This window comes from Misgurnus anguillicaudatus, chromosome 22, assembly GCF_027580225.2.
Source record: "Misgurnus anguillicaudatus chromosome 22, ASM2758022v2, whole genome shotgun sequence".
Lineage (NCBI taxonomy): Eukaryota > Metazoa > Chordata > Actinopteri > Cypriniformes > Cobitidae > Misgurnus > Misgurnus anguillicaudatus.
The window spans coordinates 42,811,447-42,831,160 of record NC_073358.2 but is presented as its reverse complement, the minus strand read 5'-3'; the positions used below and the strand labels follow the sequence as shown (position 1 = coordinate 42,831,160).

Below are 19,714 nucleotides of genomic sequence, written 5' to 3'. Positions count from 1 at the left end.
TTGTCTAATCTCTGTCCGGGAAACCGCCCCCATGTGGTTTAGTCGATTTTCTTAAAAAAAAATCCAGATGGTTTGCTCACCACCATGTCATTCAGGATGTTGATGTCTTTCTTTGTTCGGTCGAGAGGAAATTATGTTTTTTGAGGGAAACATTCCAGAATTTTTTTCAATTTAATGGACTTTAATGGACCCCAACACTTAACAGTTTTGATGCGGTTTGGAATTGCAGTTTCGGGGGACTCTGGACGATCTCAGCAGGGCATAGGGGTCTTGTCTAGCGAGGCGATTGTCATTTTTGGCTAGAATAATGGAGGATATGCACTTTTAAACCACAACTTATTGTCTTCCTCCGGTCGTGTGCGCGCCGGTGTGACCTCGCGTGGTGCGTCATCGCGTCGGGAGGTCACGGATGACGTATGTGAAACTACGCCCCAGTGTAGAATAATAAAAAATATGCACTTTTAAACCACAACTTATTGTCTTCCTCCGGTCCTGTGACCCGCCAGCGGAACTCCACGTAATTGCGTAATGCCGTGGAAAGGTCACATGTTACATATATGAAACGCACATTTGCGGACCATTTTAAACAATAAACTGATACAAAGACATTAATTAGTATCATTTGACATAACAACGTTTGAACGGTCCTCTTTCTCCACACTTGTAAACACTGGGGCGTAGTTTCGCATTGGTCATCCGTGACCTCTTGACGTGATGACGTGTTGTGTGGGGTTGCGTTGGCGCATCACGGGACCGGAGGAGGACGAGGAGTTGTGGTTTAAAAGTGCATATTTTTTGTTTTTCTTGCCAGAGGTGATAGTCGCTTCGCTGGATGGGACCCTTGTGCCTTGTTTGAGATCGTTTGGAGTCCTTTGGGGCTGCAATTTTGAACTGCATTGAAGCTGTTGAGTGTTGGGGTCCATTAAAATGAGAAAGATCTTGGAATGTTTTCCTCAAGAAGCATGGTTTCTTCTCTACTGAACGAGGAGGACATCAGCATTTTGGATGACATGGGAGTGAGTAGATTATCTGAGTTTTTTTTTTAGAAAATTGACTAATCCTTTAAAGGTGCACTGTGTAAAGTTTAGCGGCATCTAGTGGTGAGATTGCAAATTGCAATTAACAGCTCAGTCCACAGGTCACGGCCCTTTCAAAACGCATAGTCAAGCTACGGTAGCCTCCACAGGACAAACATGTCATCATCTGAGACAACAGGGGGGCAGGGTTTCATGTTTTCTTGAAGCCGCCCTAGGCACCGCCATTAGCTAGCGGACCCCCACCTGCTCTTAGCATTCCATTGACTCCCATTCATTTTGGCGTCACTTTGACAGTGAATAACTTTACATCTGAGGCGTTTAAAGACTCAATTTGTGCATCAATTATTTCTAAAGAAACACGAAAATGTATAAAAGGCTCCATTACCTTTTATCTTACGTTATGGCCCAGTAAAAGCAGTTTTAGTAAAACTATGCTAACGATTGCGTCATAACCACGCGACTCTCTGTCGCACGATTGAGAAATTACCGTATGGACAGGAGGAGAAGCGCATGTAGAATATGGCGTACTGGCGTTAAACTTTAAAATAAATAAATGCTATGCAAAATGACAAAGTAATTAATCAGAATACTAAATATACTTAATACAAAATGTACTCCTGTTCACGCTCGCCGTTTCTGTAAGATTCGGTGGGTGATTCAGATTTCTCTTGGGACAGCTATTAGAAGACTTACAATTGTCAGACAGGTTGCTCACGTGACCAAGCTCAGTTTGAGTCTGCGCAGTACGCTCGACCCCCCGGAAGTGTGAGCTTCTAATTGGCTTCACTTGTCTCCGTTGAATCCAACGGGGTCGCTGTGTCCATTTCTTTTACTGTCTATGTGACAAATAGCAGTTTGTCCATTTAGGGCTACTGTAGAAACAAAATGGTGGCACAAAATGGTGACTTCCATATAAGGCGGCCCGCGGTGTAGCCTCTTAAGGTAATAAAAATAATACAGTTTAATTTGTAAGGTCTTTATACACTAATATAGTTATGTATATTATATTGCATTTATGACAAGAGATCCTTCTAAAAGTTACATAATGCACCTTTAAGTCATGTAACAATGTATGATATAAGGTAATAATTTAGTATGTATTAAACTGCCACCATACTGTGTGTGTCACTTCCTATCGATTTGTGTTTATGTTCTCTCAGGATGTGAATGCGGATTGGAGTCTTGAGTTTCCTCAGCTGTATGTACCGGGCCAATTGAGTATGTTCTTCAGTAAGCGTGCTTTCATAATGTGCGCGCTTCACAGCTGTTACAGCTCTTTAGTTCTGTTTTTCGTGCCCTACGCCGCCATGTACAACACAGCGAGAAATGACGGAAGGGAAGGTGGAGATTATCAGTCATTCGCACTGATAACTCAGACATGCCTCACCGTCACCGTGTGTGTGCAGGTCAGTTGAAATTGTTACCAAATTATTACTGTGTTTCGATTGGGCGGCTCCTTTTTTACCTCATTTCTCTTCAAACGTCTCTCCTAGCTGAGCCTGGACCTTTCGTACTGGACTGTTGTTAACCATCTCTTTGTCTGGGGAAGTTTGGGAATGTTTTTCATAATGACCTTCTCCATGTATACCGATGGACTTTTCCGGTTACATCCACCATCTTTTGCATTCGTAGGTGAGGACTAGCATCATTGGCAAGTGTGACTGTGAGAAATAAAGTGATATTAACCCTTTTTTTTTTTTTTACAGGAACTGCCCGCAATTGTCTTAATCAATCCAATGTTTGGTTGACTGTCGCATTGACAGCCACATTGTGCGTTTTGCCCGTGCTTGCTTATCGCTTCCTGTGCAATCAGATCTCTCCTACTATGAATGACAAGGTATAGTATAGAGTAATATCTATTTACCATAGTATTCATGTATATATGCTAATATAAACTGATAATAAATGTATTGGTTGTTTACCTACAGGTGAGGTATAAGGTTCATCAATTAAAGGGACCTGCACCCCGTCCGCGCCGCACTAAGCTCGTCCGCAGGAGCACGCGTCGGTCCGGTTACGCCTTTTCACACGCCCAAGGTTACGGCGCCCTGGTTACCTCTCGCAGATTTCTGCGCCGCTCCGCGCCTGTACGTTCTACAGGATTCACTCCCACGGGACGTTCTCCTGGGTTCAAGCCCACGGGTCGATCTGCAGGGTACAGTCCGGCCGGGCGAGAACAGAACCCAAAACAAAAAGTGGAACCCACATCACTGCAGGTGTTCCGGGCGGTTAAAGACTCTTCTTTCTGAGGCTGGATTTGCGGGGAACTTTTAAGCCAGATCCAGAACCACCAAACCACTTGAACTCATGGGGACAATGTTAAAATGTATATAAATATATACGCACACTAAGAACAATGGACTTTATATGCAAATTTACGAAACCAGGGCCAGTGCATAGACACTTCTATCTGTTAGTCCCTATTATAAGCTCAATGCAAATGTGGTTTATAGCAAAGACGACGTCTGGAAGTACTCATGTTGAGTACCATGAGGGCAGCAGACATAAGGGACTTAAAAAAAAGGCATAATGATGTCAGAGAGGATGTTAAAATAGAGAAAGGCATGAATGCTCTATAACAAGAGTCCTGATTTTATTTTAAACATCATTTCATTTATTCAAAAAAAAAAAGATGGCTTATTAGGGATACTCATGCTTTGTAATTTTTTTTAATTGGGTGACAATAACAACAGAATTAAACTTTGTACACTCTGCAGTTTTTGGATTTCACCACATAATAATTTTAAACAATGAGTAAAAAGCAAAACTAGCAGTATTGGTACATGTCATTCAATTTAGGGCTGTGTATTGGTAAGAATCTCGCAATATGATACATATTGTTGTGATACAATTTGTTTCGATACATATACTGTAAATCGAGACGTGTATTTTTATTTTTTTTAATTTTTTGAGAATCGGTACAATATTCAAATATAACAAATATCATGATACTCACATGTAACAATATTTACTTGCGCCCTTATTTCAAAATGATGGAATATTTGTATCAGCGCAGATATTTTGTATTGTGCATCCCTACCATATGTATTTTCATAATTTAATCAAAGTAATCAGTTTCTTGAACCAAAATCCACTCAATTTAGTTTCTTAACCTATATGTGACTGTTAAAAATGAACAGACTGTTTTTGCTACTGCACTATTAAGACCTCTTTGACATCACAAAGTTTTGCAGCTTAGCTATGGTGAATGGCCTTTTTGTACGGAGTATGTTTACATAGCAAATCAAACTCTTTAATTTCCAAAAAAATTTAGGATATGTTGAACTTGAATATAGAGTATTATTTCTATACCCATACTGTAAGTGCCCTGAGAAAATGTTATAATTAAGGATTGTATTACATTTTCATAAGGTTTGGAAATATGTAATTATGTTTTTATTGCAATACAAATCCAGACTTTCTCTGTACTGTATATTCATATATATGATTTTTTTTAAATAATTTTACTATGCAAGCCAAAGCAAAAACCATTTTGTACAAATAAAATTTTTGTTTAAAAAATTAAGGATAGAGTCTTTTTAGTTAAACACAACAATATATCATTATAATATATATATCATAATGTTTTTCTTGTATATGCATACTTGTTACTGCACACTTTTTTCAGAACTTAAAGAGCAGGTGGATGGATATAAAAACTGGCATTTATAAAGTTAGCCATTGGTTTTATAGGTTCACATTGTTTCAGTTAAAACAAAAATGTGGTTAATACAGTTTATATATAATATGGGAGTTATTACAAAACACTTTTCTGATAAATATTTTACAAAAAAACATTTTAACATCACTTTTGGCCACTACTGTAAAGTTAAACTGCACCTAGTAGTTACTCTGCTAGGATCTGACAATGGATAACTGACTGTAAACTAAATGATAGTAAGACAATTGGTTAGGTAAGAAACAATGGCTATCTATGGCAGTGGTTCTCAAACTGGGGGCCCTGAGATGATGCCAGGGGGGCCCCAGTTTTATGATTTTTTATAAAATACAATAATTTATTATTAATTCTGATTAATTGAACCTCAGAAAAATAAGGCTACTAACCAGCAGCACTACATTGTATATTTTTATAAGTTTAGTATAATTCAAAATTTTTTATTTTTATGTCATACATTTTCTTTGGGGGGAGGGGCACAAAGGGCAGAAATAGGGACCACCATACAAAAGGGAGGGGGATGCCGAAAAAGTTTGAGAACCACTGATCTATGGTTATCTGAGGGTGTGATATGATTTTAATGTTTGGTCATCTAAAGCAGTGGTTCCTAACCTTTTTCACTTCATGGTCCCCTAGTTGCCCACAACAATATTTGAAGGCCCCCCACTCACTCATTTTTTTCCAAATAAAATTAACTACAGCTTGGAATGACTAGAGAGATGTATATTCGTTACTAAAATGGCCAAAAAAATAAGAAACATCTTGATTTTTGCTATTTTAATTCGCTACTAAAATGTACAAAAAATAAGAAACATCTATTTTAATGCTTGTTTTGTCCCATTTTTAAGTCATCTTGAGGCCCCCTTGGAAATCTGCTGAGGCCCCCCTGTGGGCCCCGATTTAAAGTAATGGCATTACTGCTTGGAAAAAGAGGTTTGAATGTCTATTTTTGCCCCATTGTAGACTTTTTAAGCCTGGGGTGTGAATTTAGATGGGTCCCAATATGAGCCCTAGACCATTTACAAATACATTACAACGTTCAGTCCCTTAAAAAAATAAACCGGCATTCACAGTGGGAACAATGACCTGAAAGTACTGTAGGCCCACTGTTTGACTCCCATAAATGAACAAAGAGCTGCCCTGCAGGGACCACCACAACACCACACCCACACTGTGAACCCACATCACAAACCAGCCGGATTCACACACAGACGTGATATGTGATCCAAAATCAAAGATGCTAAAGTCAGCATAAGAAAACATACTGAAGAACCCCTGCAAAACAGAAGCGAGCCCGCATCGCAGCACAGAGATGCGTGAGGACGCTCTTCATCCCGACGTCGCGTCGCTCGCGTGGACCCTGCGTCGTCCGTTGCGCCGTGTCATTTGACCAGAGAAATCAACTGAAACGTGGCGATCGTTTACCGTGATATTGTGGTCTCAATGGAAAACGAAGAAATGCCATTTATCGTCAACGTGAGTATAAGAGTATCGTTTGATAATTTTTGTGTGGTAATTTTGTGGTAAAAAGTCGGTGCGTTGGTGAACTGATCCGAGGCGTTGATGTGAAAACGCTGATCTCACCTGATTGTTGATTCAGATTCTGATGTTTTTATATAAAACGGAGTGTTTTAACATTAACAATGATGTCTTTTATACAACACAATCTACGAATAACACGTTATAAACAATTGCCGTTTAATTATAGGAACGTGCACAGTTATCTCCGCTCTTATATTTCGCGACCATAAATCGTATCGTCGTTGACAGACAGTCTAGTTGATTTTATCGTCATATTTACGTTGATAATAATGTCTGACCAGAATCATGACTGTAAAATAATCGTAATTGTGTTTGGGAACAACAGACCGTTGCGCTTGCGGAATGTGAACGATTGATGTTTTGATGCAGATTTGACGTTGTTTATTTGTTAAATCTAAGGCTTTATAATGTTGGTCTATTGCATACAATGATGCTCACACGAGTAATAAAATGTCAAGATAAACACAAAGGTGTGTTATGTCAAATATGCCATTGCGATTGATCGACTGTGGGCGAGTTGGGCCTTGTGTTTGCGCAGCAACGGTTTGTGAATATACGCCAGTCACACCATCATCATCATCATCTAAATAAAGCTTCATGATACTGTATACAGTGTGTTAAGAAAGAATACAAATCGACAGCGAGGGATTAAACGACCCGTTAAAGGATTACAGGTGCAGGTTTGTTATCCGCAATCATTTGACAGTTTGTGTCAATGTTATTTTGTTGCGCTTATTTATAAGGTTACGCTATGGAGAATATACCGCGTTTTAGCCGTTACATAAGTGACAGGCTGAATTCCTCAGAGTTCATTTAACAAAGGAATCTTGTGTTCAAGATGTCATATTTGTTATGTATTTATGTTGCATGAATTGTTCTTAACTATATAGCCTTATGTACTAAAAGGCAAGAAATTACTAGTTATTTGAAAGACTTTGGATTTAAAGGGTTCTTTGGAGAGCCAAAAATGTTTCTTTTGTGGCATCGTTGCAATAAACTGTTTAGGAACCTTTACTTTTAACAGTGTATATATTAAAGGTTCTTTATAGAACAATATAATCTTTTAGAACCTTTATTTTTAGGGAGTGTAGTGGTTTGTGAATGTGCTACTGTTTCATAACACATGCCAGGGTTTGTTGATACACATATAAAGGCGACAACAGAAGAACCATTTTGGTTCCTCAAAGAGCCGTTTGTTTCTTACCTTTTAATAATCTGAAAGTTTTTTTGGATGTAAAGGAACCAATTAGCCAAAAATTGCATTGTAAAGCACCTAAAATTTAAAAATGCAGATGTGATTTTATATAATCCATAGCTGTATCCCTATGGTTATGGTCTCATTATGCATACAACAGGTGTACTATGGACGCTATACATAAGGGCTATCATAAATATTGATAGACCATAGTGGTGTCTAGACTTTTGTTGTCTGTGGTCAGATCACCGTTTTGCTGAACATAAACTTGATGTGTACCTTCATTTTTAATAAGATTTGTACATACATGGAAGTGTAAGAAGCAACCTTTATTTGTTTATACCATTTCTTGAAAGTCACTAGAATATCATAAGTATGAAGGCATATAGTTGTATTATTAAAAGTGACGAGATTGTCAAGTATGGCAGCCCATGCTAGAAATGTGACCTCTGCTTTTAACCCATCCCAGTGAGTAATGAACACAAGTCATAAATACACACACGCGGAGCTGTGGGCAGTGCCCAGGGAGCAATTGGGGGAAACATGCCTTGCTTTAAGGCCTTGCTTAGTGGCAACCTGCTGGCTATAAGATACGAACTGGTGACCTTTGGGTTACAAGCATTACTCTCTAGCCATTAGGCCACAACTGCCCACATTATAAGACTATTTAGTTTACCCATAATTTCCTAATATTTTTGTTTTGCAGGCAGATGCCTTATAAGCACCTTTTCTATTTTGAGTTTTAGTATAGCGCAAACTTTTGTTCTTTAGTTTCTTGTAATGAAATTGCACTACAGTGTAATGCAAATCTTCAAGTATGTTCTCTCTTGTAAGTTTTTTTTTGTTATTGTTAGAAGTGTCAGTAATTTTAACAAATAGCATATTAAACTTTATCTTGCTAAAGTATTAAATCAAAGATACAAAACTGTAAAGACAAAGTGTAGCTGAACTCATAGCTAAACATCCAGGGCACTGAACTATAGTGTCTGCCACGATCCCTTAGTTATATAACACTAAAACAAAAGAGAGACAAAGAGAGCTTTTCCTGCTTCCTTAACCTTCCTTTCTATACTGTCATTGTGGAATAGTTCACCGAAAACACTCTTCGTTCATGTGCTCTTTCTGTTTTCTTTGCCATATCTCACAAATCACATTCCCGTATGGCTTCAGTGCAAAAAGATTGTGCTATGTTTGACGTCAGTGCTGCTTGTCTTGTGGATAATCTTTGTTGATCTCTGACCTAACATGACACTTCTTCACTGTTTTGATTTTTTAACACTTTTAAGTGTTTGAAGAGGATAAAAATGGAGGTGTTAAAATTACATCATAGTGATTTGTTTCATACAGCAGTAGGTTAGGATGTTGTGATGTTACTTCATTACTCAGTATTGTATGACTTATGGGACAAAGTCAGGCTAAACTGACTCATGAGTTGTGATAAATAGCGGTCTTAAAGAAAAAAAAACTAATGTCAAGTTTAAAATAAATTACAGTGTATCTTCTAAAGTGTCAGATTTAAAAGGGAATTTAACACTTGTGAGGACCACTCTTTGGGGTGGTTTCCCGGACAGGGATAAGACTAGTCCTAGACCAAAATAAATGTAAGAACTGTTCAAACTGGAACAAACTTGCATTGACATATCTTAAAATACATCAAAATGCACATACGTTTTTAGTAAGGTATGTTTGTTAAAACTAGTTATATTTCCCAATTAAACTCAGGTCTAGTCCTGGCTTAAGGTAATTCCTCTCCAGGAAACCACCACTTTGTCTCTTAAGAGAATTGAACTTCCGAAAATGTTTTTACTTAAAACATTTCTGAATATTAAGAAACTTTGGCTCTGAATTATTAAGTGTGTTTCAGAAATATTTAATGAAACATTTTGCCCTAAAATAAAAAAATCTGTTTAAAACGATAACATATATAAAAGAAGTAAAGCTAATGTAAAAATATGTAATAAATAAATATGAAAATTGAGACTATTAATAGAATGTGCTTTGGTGGGCAACTCACAGACTCTGTGCGGGCAACCTGGTGCCCGTGGGCACCATGTTGAAGAGACCAATGGATCTGACTGATGGCGCTCTGACAAGTAAACAACAAATGCGCTAAATTAGAGAAAAAGTGAGTGGGTCCAATATGATTGGTCTAAAAAAAAGTTGGTGGGTCTTATCCCAATCCCACCCACATATAATGGTTCCGACGCCCATGAGTGACACACACGAGCAGTGTTTATTGGATGATGTAAGGTGCTCCACTGCTTTATGATTTTAGGTCATTGTCATGCTCTACACATCCTTTTACTGTCTGTCTCTGCCCAACCAGAACTCCAACATTAGATCACTGTCTCGCAACTATTTCCTCTTTCAAGATTTCCTCTCGTCTCTTAAAAGGTCAATCAACAACAGCTGCCCATCCCATAATCCCATCTCTCTCTCTCTCTCAGCCCTTAGCTCTGTTTTCATAGACTGGCAGATCTGAGAAGAAAAGGGAGGAAAAGCACAGCATCCCATCCTCGAAACTTGTACAATATTGTATAACATCTGTATTAATCAGATTATATAAAAATTTAATGAAATAACCAGATTTGCAATTATTTGTTTTTTAGTATTATTGTATTATTCAAAGTTTTATGCATTTTGTACATTTTAATAAACAGTATGCATTGATCTTTAAAAAGGTCCTAAAAACTATCAACAGCCGTGTTTGCACTGCCGGGCCACAAGCGGGCGTGCCAGTGTCTGCCAGGGCTTGTCGCATTTGCACTTTAACTTCCAGACATGATCGTGGCTTAGTTGGGGCTTAAGGCCAGGCTTTTCTGGCCCGCTGAATACCTTGGCCCAGAGCAGGCCTGTCAGGGCTAGAAGAGTGGTAAAGGTCAAAGGTGGAGTTTATCTGAGTCTCTGGCAAGATACTTGTGAGGTCCCAGTATGTACTAATATGCGCTCTTTAGGTACAAAGTTGTACTTTTGTCCCAGTGACAGCTTTTATATATTTTTGATTGACATCTGATTAACATCTTATCTCTTGTCTTTTCTTGCAGATGTTTTCCTTCTGTCAAGACATTCACTTTAACCTTCTCTTTAATGTTCCCTATTCTCCAAAACCACGAATTGGCATTGGACGTGTGAACTAAATTCCTCACCAAACCCGGTCTGCAACTAATGAACAGTCTTTGTCCTCACCCACACCTGGAGAAGATGGACAGCCCACCTAAGCTATCCGGGCAGACCCTTATTGTCCACCACATTCCACTGGTCCACTGCCAGGTCTCGAACTCGCGACAGTGCTACGGTAGTCCGTTAAAACGGAGCGGCAATCCTTTCAGCTGTCCCGAGAACCTTGGACTGAGTCGGACCACCTCCTTGCCTGAGAGAGACATTCTTCAGCGGGAGGCGCTGGTTTACAGCAGCCTTATACAGACGTCCAGCAGCAGTCTAAGCTCTAGTGACACCTGTGGGGATGGAGGGATGAGAGGAGGGGAGAAAAAAAGAAGAGGAGGGAGAGAAGGAAGTATGGCGAGTGACACTTCCTCTTTCACATCAAGTAATTCTGAAGATCAAGCTCAAGCCCTGCCAACGAAAACACGGCCGAACTCGCGGCGTAACCCTTTTCTGCTCAACACTGAAGATGAAGATGATGAGGAGGATGAAGAAAATCTAAATGGATATTTGGAAGACTCTTCTTTTCACTTGCACGGCGATTCGCATGCAATATCAAAAGCCATGCTTGTGAATGAAGACCTGCCTCCTTTCCACCTACATGACCTTGGTTTTACCACTGAACCTTTTCTCTTGCATGCCTCAACTGAGGAACAGTGGTGTCCTGTAAATGGCCGAAGCAGGGCAGCAGACAGCAGTGACAATACAATGGGTGAGACTTTTGATTTGTCTGCTCACTTGGAGGGACTGAACATAGACAGCCAGCGACGTCATGGTAGCAGCGGTTCCACCCTTTCAATGGACTGTGGTGAGCAGGAATGGGGTGAAGAAGATGATGACGATTATGATCAGTCAATGCAGGGCGGCAGAGGAAGCTCAGTGAGTTCCAGTCTGACGGCACCGCGCTGTACATGTTGTGGCCTTTCGCAGCCATACCCTGACTTATTTTCTGAATGCCACCAGGGCTACGGCAGTGATTCCTCCTGCAACAGCTCAGATGGAGTGCTTGTTAACTTCAGCACGATCTATAACAAGATGAACAACGTAATCCCAGCGAAGCCGTCACTCAATATCAACAGTTCTGCTGACCAATCCTGTGCCTCGTCTGTGTCTGATCCCGTCGGTATGTGCGGGAAAGACTGTAGCAGTGGGCGTGGAGCTTTCTACCTGGACTTACAAACCTCCCCATCAGAACCTCCTCAGCATCCTTCAGGCACTCAAGAACATGCAAACTCTTCTTCTGTGTGCCCCTCGCAACTGCAAGGTGCCACTATGGAAGTAGATGCAAACTGTAACTCGTACCACAACCACCTTGGAAGCGAGGGCCTTTCCTCTGACGAGACCTCCGCCAATGACCTCACGTCTTGTTTTCAAAGCCAGGCACGCTTGGTTGTAGCAACCCAAAATTATTATAAGCTTGTGACGTGTGATATTTCATCTCAGTCCTCTCCGAGTCCAGTGGGTTCGTCGGTGACAAGCTGCTCAGATGAGCACAGTAAAGGAAGTCCGACTCAACCAACTGAATACTATCTATTCCAACAAATGAAAGAGGATGATGATGAAGAAGACTCAGAGCTGGTATAGTAATTGCTATAGTTTTTTTTTATGTTGATGCAATGCTTGTTAGCAATCTCTTACACTTTCTTGCTCTTTTCTTCCCCTTCCTCTTTTTATTTATCAGAATGAGGAGAAGATGGGCGACTCTACTCATGAGAACGTAATTGAAGGGCAGGTGTACATCAACATCTCCCCACCTATAACGCTCTGCAATTCAGTTGCTTCCTCCGGGAGTGGTCGCCCTCGTTCCCGCAGCTACGACCGGAACCTAGACAAGACTCCTTCTTCTCGATTAGGATCGCTGGAGCGGATGCTCAGCTGTCCTGTCCGGCTCAGTGAGAGCGCGGCCCCGAGCCCACCGCCTCCACCACGTGTCACTTCTTTTGCAGAAATAGCGAGGAATAAGAGAAAAACCGGAGGTTCACCATCACAGAAGGGCGGCTTGGAGGCTACGTCCATGCACTCCCACTCTTCTGGAGAGTTTTCGCCCATCCTGGAAGACCTTCAACAGGGCCAGTGCCACAGTCTGCCACCGCTCACCCGATGCCACAGCCAGGGGAGCTGTGACATGCCCTCCCCACACAGATCACGGAGCACACCACTACGAGAGTCACCAGGGGGAGCGGGAAATCAGGCTCGAACCAAAGCAGAAGGTAAGGGGAAGTTTTGTCCAGCATATTGTTTTGACATGGTCACAAATCAGCTGAAAACCAAGTTAAAGTAAGTTTTGGTGATTTACTGTTTTATACATAAAATTCATTATACATAATGAGTAAGGCAATCTTAAAGATAGAAATCAATGTGAAATCAAACTATGGTGCATATAATCTCATAAGAAGATTAAGAGACTTTAGCTTGGATTTCACAGACAGAGTCACATATGTTTTTTTTTTACTTTTGGGGACTGACTGAATTGTAAATGAGCTGGCTTGAACTGTAAATGCCAGTTGCTTGGTGGATACTTAAAATAAGAGCGAGGTGTGAGGAAACTGTTGTTGATTCATTGACAGTATGCTATGTTGCTATATTTTCTTTGTCTTTTTATAAATCCTGCTATTGCAGCCTGTTGTTGTAAGAAGTAGTGACCTCCAATCTTAAGCTAGTAGTATAGTTCAGTTTTTGCATGACACATTTTTCGTCATTAGACTAGACTAGGATTTTTGAAACCCTGTGTACATTGTACAATGCGCATGCATCGAATGTCTGTGTATAGGGCTGCAACGATTCGTCGACGATGTCGACAAAAATCGATAATAGAAATAGTCGACAATAAATTTCATTGTCGAAGTTGTCGCCAGACATGTTTTTTTCCGGCCGAGTGAGGCATCTCTCTTCATTACAATCTGAAATGGCGCATCCAACTCAGCAGCTGCGCTTACCAAAACATCTGAATTTTGGGAGCATTTTAGCCTGGATACGGCAAATAAAAAGATTACCTGCATGGTTTGCAAAGCAGTCTTTGCATATCACAGCAGCACCTCGGTGATGCATGAACATTTAAAGAGAAAGCACGTTGGACAGTTGAATGAAACAGAGTTTGACTCGCCTCTGTAAGATTTAAATAACATGGAAGCCAATACGTTTTGTTTTGGATGTACATTGTACAATTTATAAGCATATTTTTCCTTTAATAAAAATAAATAAAGGATTTAACGTTATGCCTGACTGTGCCTGACAAAAGGATTTTAAATTAAATGAATGCAGTCTGAAGAAGAGAGACACCATGGACCCCTTTCTGCAAAAGAAGCAGACGTGCACCCCACAACAAGTGAATGCCCTCACTGAGTGTATATATACATTTCAGAAATCTTGCTTTTTGGTTGAGCTTTAAAATTAATATCAATTCAACAGCAGTTGGTTTGTTTTGATTTAAACCTTCATAACTTAAAAAATACAGCATATATTTTTATATATATTAAAATAGCTGAAATACATAACTTCGTTTTGGTAAAATCATAGTAGCTGCAATTATTAAAAATGTAAAACTTGTTTTTATTGAATGTAAAAAAAATTCATTGAAGTCTTTCTTGTGTTTACTATCATTTTCCACAGAATTAAGAAAAATGTAATAATTTTAGAAAAATGTAATAATTATTTGATTAGTCGACTAAACGTTTCAATAGTCGGTGACGAGTCGACTATTCTAATAGTCGTTAGTTGCAGCCCTATCTGTGTATGTACGTTTTAAATAAACTATACTTCACAAGGCTGTGTGTTCGACCTTGCGCATTTGTTCTCATACACATATAAAAACAAACTCGGGGCAAGTGATTTTGGGACTTCTTTGATTTGTAACATGAATGTAGGTTTTCGTGATTATATTTATTTGTGAATTTATCTACTTTAGCGTTCTTTTCAGACCAATTTTTACAAACATAATTTATTTTCAGTGATTAACGACTCACATTAACATTGCGCTTTATGCAACCGGCTGGTTACAACAAACTTTTAAAGTTTTTAAGTTAGTAATAATTTTTTTTCTTCAAGACTGATCATAACTGTTTTAAGTATGTTACATATAAAGGTAGATTGGTCTAATTTAAATCCAAATAATAAGAGTGATCAGCCCCTAACTAATTACTAGTTAATCATATTCATTCTTAAGATGCAGTCTTATCTACTTCATTGCTATGTTTATGCAACCGGCCACAGCTTTAGTTAATAATATCTAATAAAGAAAAATGAAACTATTTACATTTATACATTTATGCATTTGCCAGATCTTTTTTCCAAAGCGACTTACAGGGCATTCAATCCATACATTTTTTATCTGTATGTGTGTTCCCTGTGGATTGAATGACCTTTGCATAGCTAATGCAGTGCTCCACCAAAGGAATTCACTCTAATTTTACTCTAAGCAGCTGTTTAAAAGTTACTGTGTTGGCAAGCATTTTCTCTGTGGTTGCTAGGTGATTAATAGGGTGTTCTGGAACTGCTGGGTGTTTGTAAGGTGGTTTAATACTAAATGAAAAAGGCTACTATTTTCAATATCTACACTCTAAAATAGTTGGGTTATTGACCCATGTTGGGTAAATGAAAAGTCTGGTTCCAAAACACGATAAACGGCATTTAAAAAAAAATAGTTAACAGCAAAATCACTATTGTATCAGGTCAATTAAAACAAACCCGATATCCGCCGTGTTCTGTCATCTTTAATCCCTTTTTTTTCCAAACGGTGACAAACGCCAGTCCTCCTTTTCGGCAGAATGCAATCAATACCGCTTATTGTAAACAATAATGGTGGCGCTTTGAATACACACAGAATCCTCATCTACTTTGTACTTTGTGATCAACAAACAAACAAAAACAAAAAAAATATTTTGATGGCATTGATAAACCTGTGGTGGTTTTCTGTGTCGGGGAAGAAACGTAAACCATTAAAATCGAATAATTTACATGAGAGTCACTCGGGTGAAGGAAAAATGCCTGCTGCATTTAGCTTCTGTCATGCTAACACATTGACCCCAGGGATTGTTTTAACCCAACTGCTGGGTTATTTTAACAACAATGCAACATTGGAACCCAGCATGTGTTTTGTCCAATATTTGCACAACATGGGTGAAAAATAACACAGCCATTTGTATGGTATTAAGTTCCCTCCAAATGTGTTAAGTCCCTTCATGATATTATAGTATAAGATATTTTTACCCAGTTTTCACTTGGAAAGTAATAGTACACACCTCTCCTCAAAAAAGCTGAAACGAAAGTAGCAATTCTGCCTTTTCCCTATGATGACGTACTGTATATTGAGTGAAACAGCTTCTAAAATTTAGGAGACAAAAAATGTAGTGCGTGACTTCGGAATTTCGTTTATAGAGAACTGACTGGATTGATGGAAGTTGGGTCGTGTTGCTAATTGCAAATCACTGTGATCTTTTTCCTGGCAGAAACGGTTCCCTTAGCCACGCCCTCGTGCCATTCCTCGTGACGGGAAGTAAAGTAAGGTCGTTTTGAGGAGGAGAGTAGATAAGCATTTTTGATTAAAAAATATGAGGGCACATGAATAAATAATGATCATTTACAATAAACACTACAATATTTAAAAATAAGAATTGTACATTTTAATTTCATGGCATTTTTAAGATATAATTTATGACAAACTTGGTTGTTATTATTATGTCAAACTTCCTCTTGATTTTCTAAAAGGCTGTACAGATAATTACAATTAACAAATTGCAAAATTGCTAATTTGTCAAAACATTTTCGCTGTCTGTTTATTTGTATGATATTGCAGGTTTTGTAAAAAAAAAAGAGGAATATATTGATTAGAGAAAGATTAGCTTGCATGTTTTACTAAAACATACTCTATTCATATTACCCCATTCAACATGGGTGGTATTAAATTGAGTAGGGTGACCATACGTGCAATTTTTCCCGGAAGCGTCCTGTCCATGATTTCGGTGCGTCTTCCGGTCGTATTTGTTGACCGCATACGCCATTCAGTTAAAAAAAAATAAGGCATACAATCGTAGTTTCATTCTTACCTTAAGTTAAAATGTAACGGTTGCGTTTCTGAAATAACAAAAATACTCTATGACGTATGCGATGTACAAATACGACTTCCGGAAGACGCACCCGAAATCCAAGACAGGACGCGTCCGGGAAGAATGGCACGTATGGTCACCCTTAAATTGAGGTGCTGGGTAGCAAATAAAATATAATAAAAAAATATATATATATATTTAAGTATTCTTTGCTTTGGCAGCAGCTGATGGGTCTTTCCCCACACTCTCCAAAAAAAGCTATCAAGCTGCCACCACTGGGATGTCACCCTTTTCAAAGCTCTAATACGTACCAGAGGTACCAGTTTGTACCTGTGAGGTACTAACATGCACTCTTTAGGTGCAAAGGTGTACTTTTTCAAAGGGTCACAGCTTTTATATCTTTTTTTCTGAGAGTTACAGTCAGTAATATCTGCATATGATTCACTGAAGAGCTGCAAACTGTGGCATGATGTTGAATATTTCGTTAGTATGTCTCTCTTACACGTTTATATTTACCCCAGTAAAGGAGACAGGGTGTGTCAGTCTTGACCTCAACAGTGTCATACCGGGCACAGACTTGTTCTTCCTTTAAAAGCCATGTTTGTCTGTGTATCGTCTTTGTGCTTTGCTGCCCCCGCTGGCCGTGACTGTGTACTGCAGTGTACTGTGAGCTCTGTCACCCGAGTTCTCAGGCGTGCAAAGCAAACAGGTTGCGTAATAGCTGCGTGACGTTTCACACACACTGTGTACCGGTCAAAGCACGTATAAACACACAGCAGAGGTGTATTGTGTACACATAGACACAGAGGAGCAGTAAGAACCGTCTTTTCTTTATGTTGGTATCTTGTTTTTGTGTCACTTTTTCTGGAAAGTCATTTTTGACGCAGTGACTGCAGCTCTGTGGTCGACAAGGGTGATTTCCTGACGTTTTTTTATGTGTGTGACTGTCTGAGTTTCTGTTTCTTTTACAATCCTTTCTGAGATGTTAGCTTTTACTTCTTTGTGATTACTGTGCTGGATTACTTTATGCTGTGTCATTGCCTCTATGGTTTATGCTCAGATGTAGTATGAGAAGTCTTTTCAGTTATAATGATTTATGAAGCACTTTAGATCATGTTAATGCTTGTACTATTGCTGTTGGCTAAATGCTAAATGCTGTACTGGGTACTACTGACACTGTGTGCTGTAAAATCTGCTGTTTTATAATTCTGTGTATTTAAAGGGATAGTTCACCCAAAAATTACATTTTGAAAAATGAAATTGACTTCCACCGTATTCTTTATTCCTACTATGGAAGTCAGTGGGGCTTCTGATTCCTTAAAATATCTTCATTCATCCCCAGAGTACACATGCAAAGTTTTAGCTCAAAATATCATAAAGATAAATTTTTATAACATGTTAAAATTGAGACTTTGTAGGTGTGAGCAAAAATGTGGCGTTTTGGGTGTGTCCTTTAAAATGCAAATAAGCTGATGAAATTCAAACACGGATCACAATGATGTTGGTTTGTTGCAATTGAAACTCAATTGTGCTGTGAATTATTTTCTCTCTCTCTCTTTCTCTCTGCACTAAATGGCTGTGCCTTGGTTGGATAGTGCAGATTAAGGGGCGGTATTATTATAATAAGAACTCCTTATGACATCATAAGTAGTGCTGGGCAAAGATTAATCGGGATTAATCGCATACAAAATAAAAGTGATTTTTTTTGCATAATATATGTGCGTGTACTGTGTCTAATTATTATGTATATTTACCAAACACACATTCATATATTCATTTCAGAATTGTTTTATTTATATATAATTTTTTTATTTATATTTAATATAGATTATATAAAAATATAAATAAATATATATAAACATGTAAATGTTTCTTAAATACATACATGAATGTGTGTGTATATATTTATACATAATAATTAGACACAGCACACACTCATATATTATGCCAATAATCACTTTTGTTTTGTATGCGATTAATCGCGATTAATCTTTGCCCAGCACTAATCATAAGGAAAGCCAAATTACAATGACCTAATTTTTCACGTGCTTGCAGAGAATGGTTTACCAAAACTAATTTACTGGGTTGATCTTTTTCACATTTTCTAGGAAGATAAAAGCACTGGGAACCTAATTATAGCACTTAAACATGGAAAAGGTCAGATTTTTATGCCATGGCCCCTTGAAAAATGTTCTCATTCCCTCTTTCATTTCTTTCAGGTGGCCTGTCTAGCTCCACAGACTCTTTTCCAGCTGTCGTTCGCTATAGCAAAGATCAGCGACCGACCTCCTTACCCATTCAGCCCTTCACTTTCCAGCACCAGTTTGGAAAACCACAGACGAAGCCCATCCTTCCACTTCTGGACGGATACATCAGCCATATGCAGGCTCGGGGGGCCGCGGCACCCGAAGGTGGTGAAGATGACGCTGAAGAAGACCACGAGCGACCTCACGGCTCTTCCGATGTCCCGACAACAGTGCGGCCATCTCCGCTGGGGAGCTACTCTCCAGTTCGCCTCCAGGGTGCGCCGACGTCTTCCGGAACCTGCTCGACTTGCACACCGACCCCGCCTGGTCCAAGACCACCTCGCTCCATCTCTTGCCCCATCTCTGCAGGTCTCCTGCCACAGCATACACCACCCGAGACTCAACCTAAACTTGCTCCCTTACCTCCTACACCTCCTCCTCTTCCTTTGATGAAGAAGAGCCCGCTAATGCCAGCTTTGCCAACTAGAAGTCATTGTTTTCACCGTGGGGGTTTGTCTGCTCTACCAACACTTCCAAGTTCAGGGCTCAGTCCTCTCGGAAAGTTGGAGCCAGCGCCACAGGAAGAGCCAGTGAAGGTTTTGCCGACGTGTGTTACACAACAAAAAACTAATGGTGGGTCGGGTTGATTGTATCAGTAATTTGTGGCTTATTTAAAGGAAAAGCTGATAGTTAATACGCAAAAATAAGTAATCTCGCATATATGAGTGGATAAATAAGAAAGAAGTGTGATGTTTTCAGTATGCACTTATTTGGACCTGTGAAACTGGATCTGTATTGATCTCTTAAGTGTTAGC

General features: G+C 39.3%; 2 protein-coding genes across 4 annotated transcripts in view; both read left to right on the top strand.

Annotated features, from left to right (window-relative positions):
- Positions 1–4,563, top strand: part of atp8b5a (ATPase phospholipid transporting 8B5a) — a 51,593-nt gene extending 47,030 nt beyond the window's left edge. For both annotated transcript variants that reach the window (XM_055198636.2, XM_073861016.1), the window contains 4 exons: positions 2,198–2,443; positions 2,531–2,669; positions 2,744–2,874; positions 2,966–4,563. In XM_055198636.2, the coding sequence (XP_055054611.2) occupies positions 2,198–2,443; positions 2,531–2,669; positions 2,744–2,874; positions 2,966–3,286 (837 nt within the window). In that variant the 3' untranslated portion in view covers positions 3,287–4,563. The remainder of the gene's footprint in view (positions 1–2,197; positions 2,444–2,530; positions 2,670–2,743; positions 2,875–2,965) is intronic.
- A 1,319-nt stretch (positions 4,564–5,882) lies between these two features.
- Positions 5,883–19,714, top strand: part of rusc2 (RUN and SH3 domain containing 2) — a 31,144-nt gene continuing 17,312 nt past the window's right edge. For both annotated transcript variants that reach the window (XM_073861015.1, XM_073861014.1), the window contains exons 1-4: positions 5,883–6,189; positions 10,495–12,190; positions 12,294–12,822; positions 18,873–19,532. In XM_073861015.1, the coding sequence (XP_073717116.1) occupies positions 10,616–12,190; positions 12,294–12,822; positions 18,873–19,532 (2,764 nt within the window). In that variant the 5' untranslated portion in view covers positions 5,883–6,189; positions 10,495–10,615. The remainder of the gene's footprint in view (positions 6,190–10,494; positions 12,191–12,293; positions 12,823–18,872; positions 19,533–19,714) is intronic.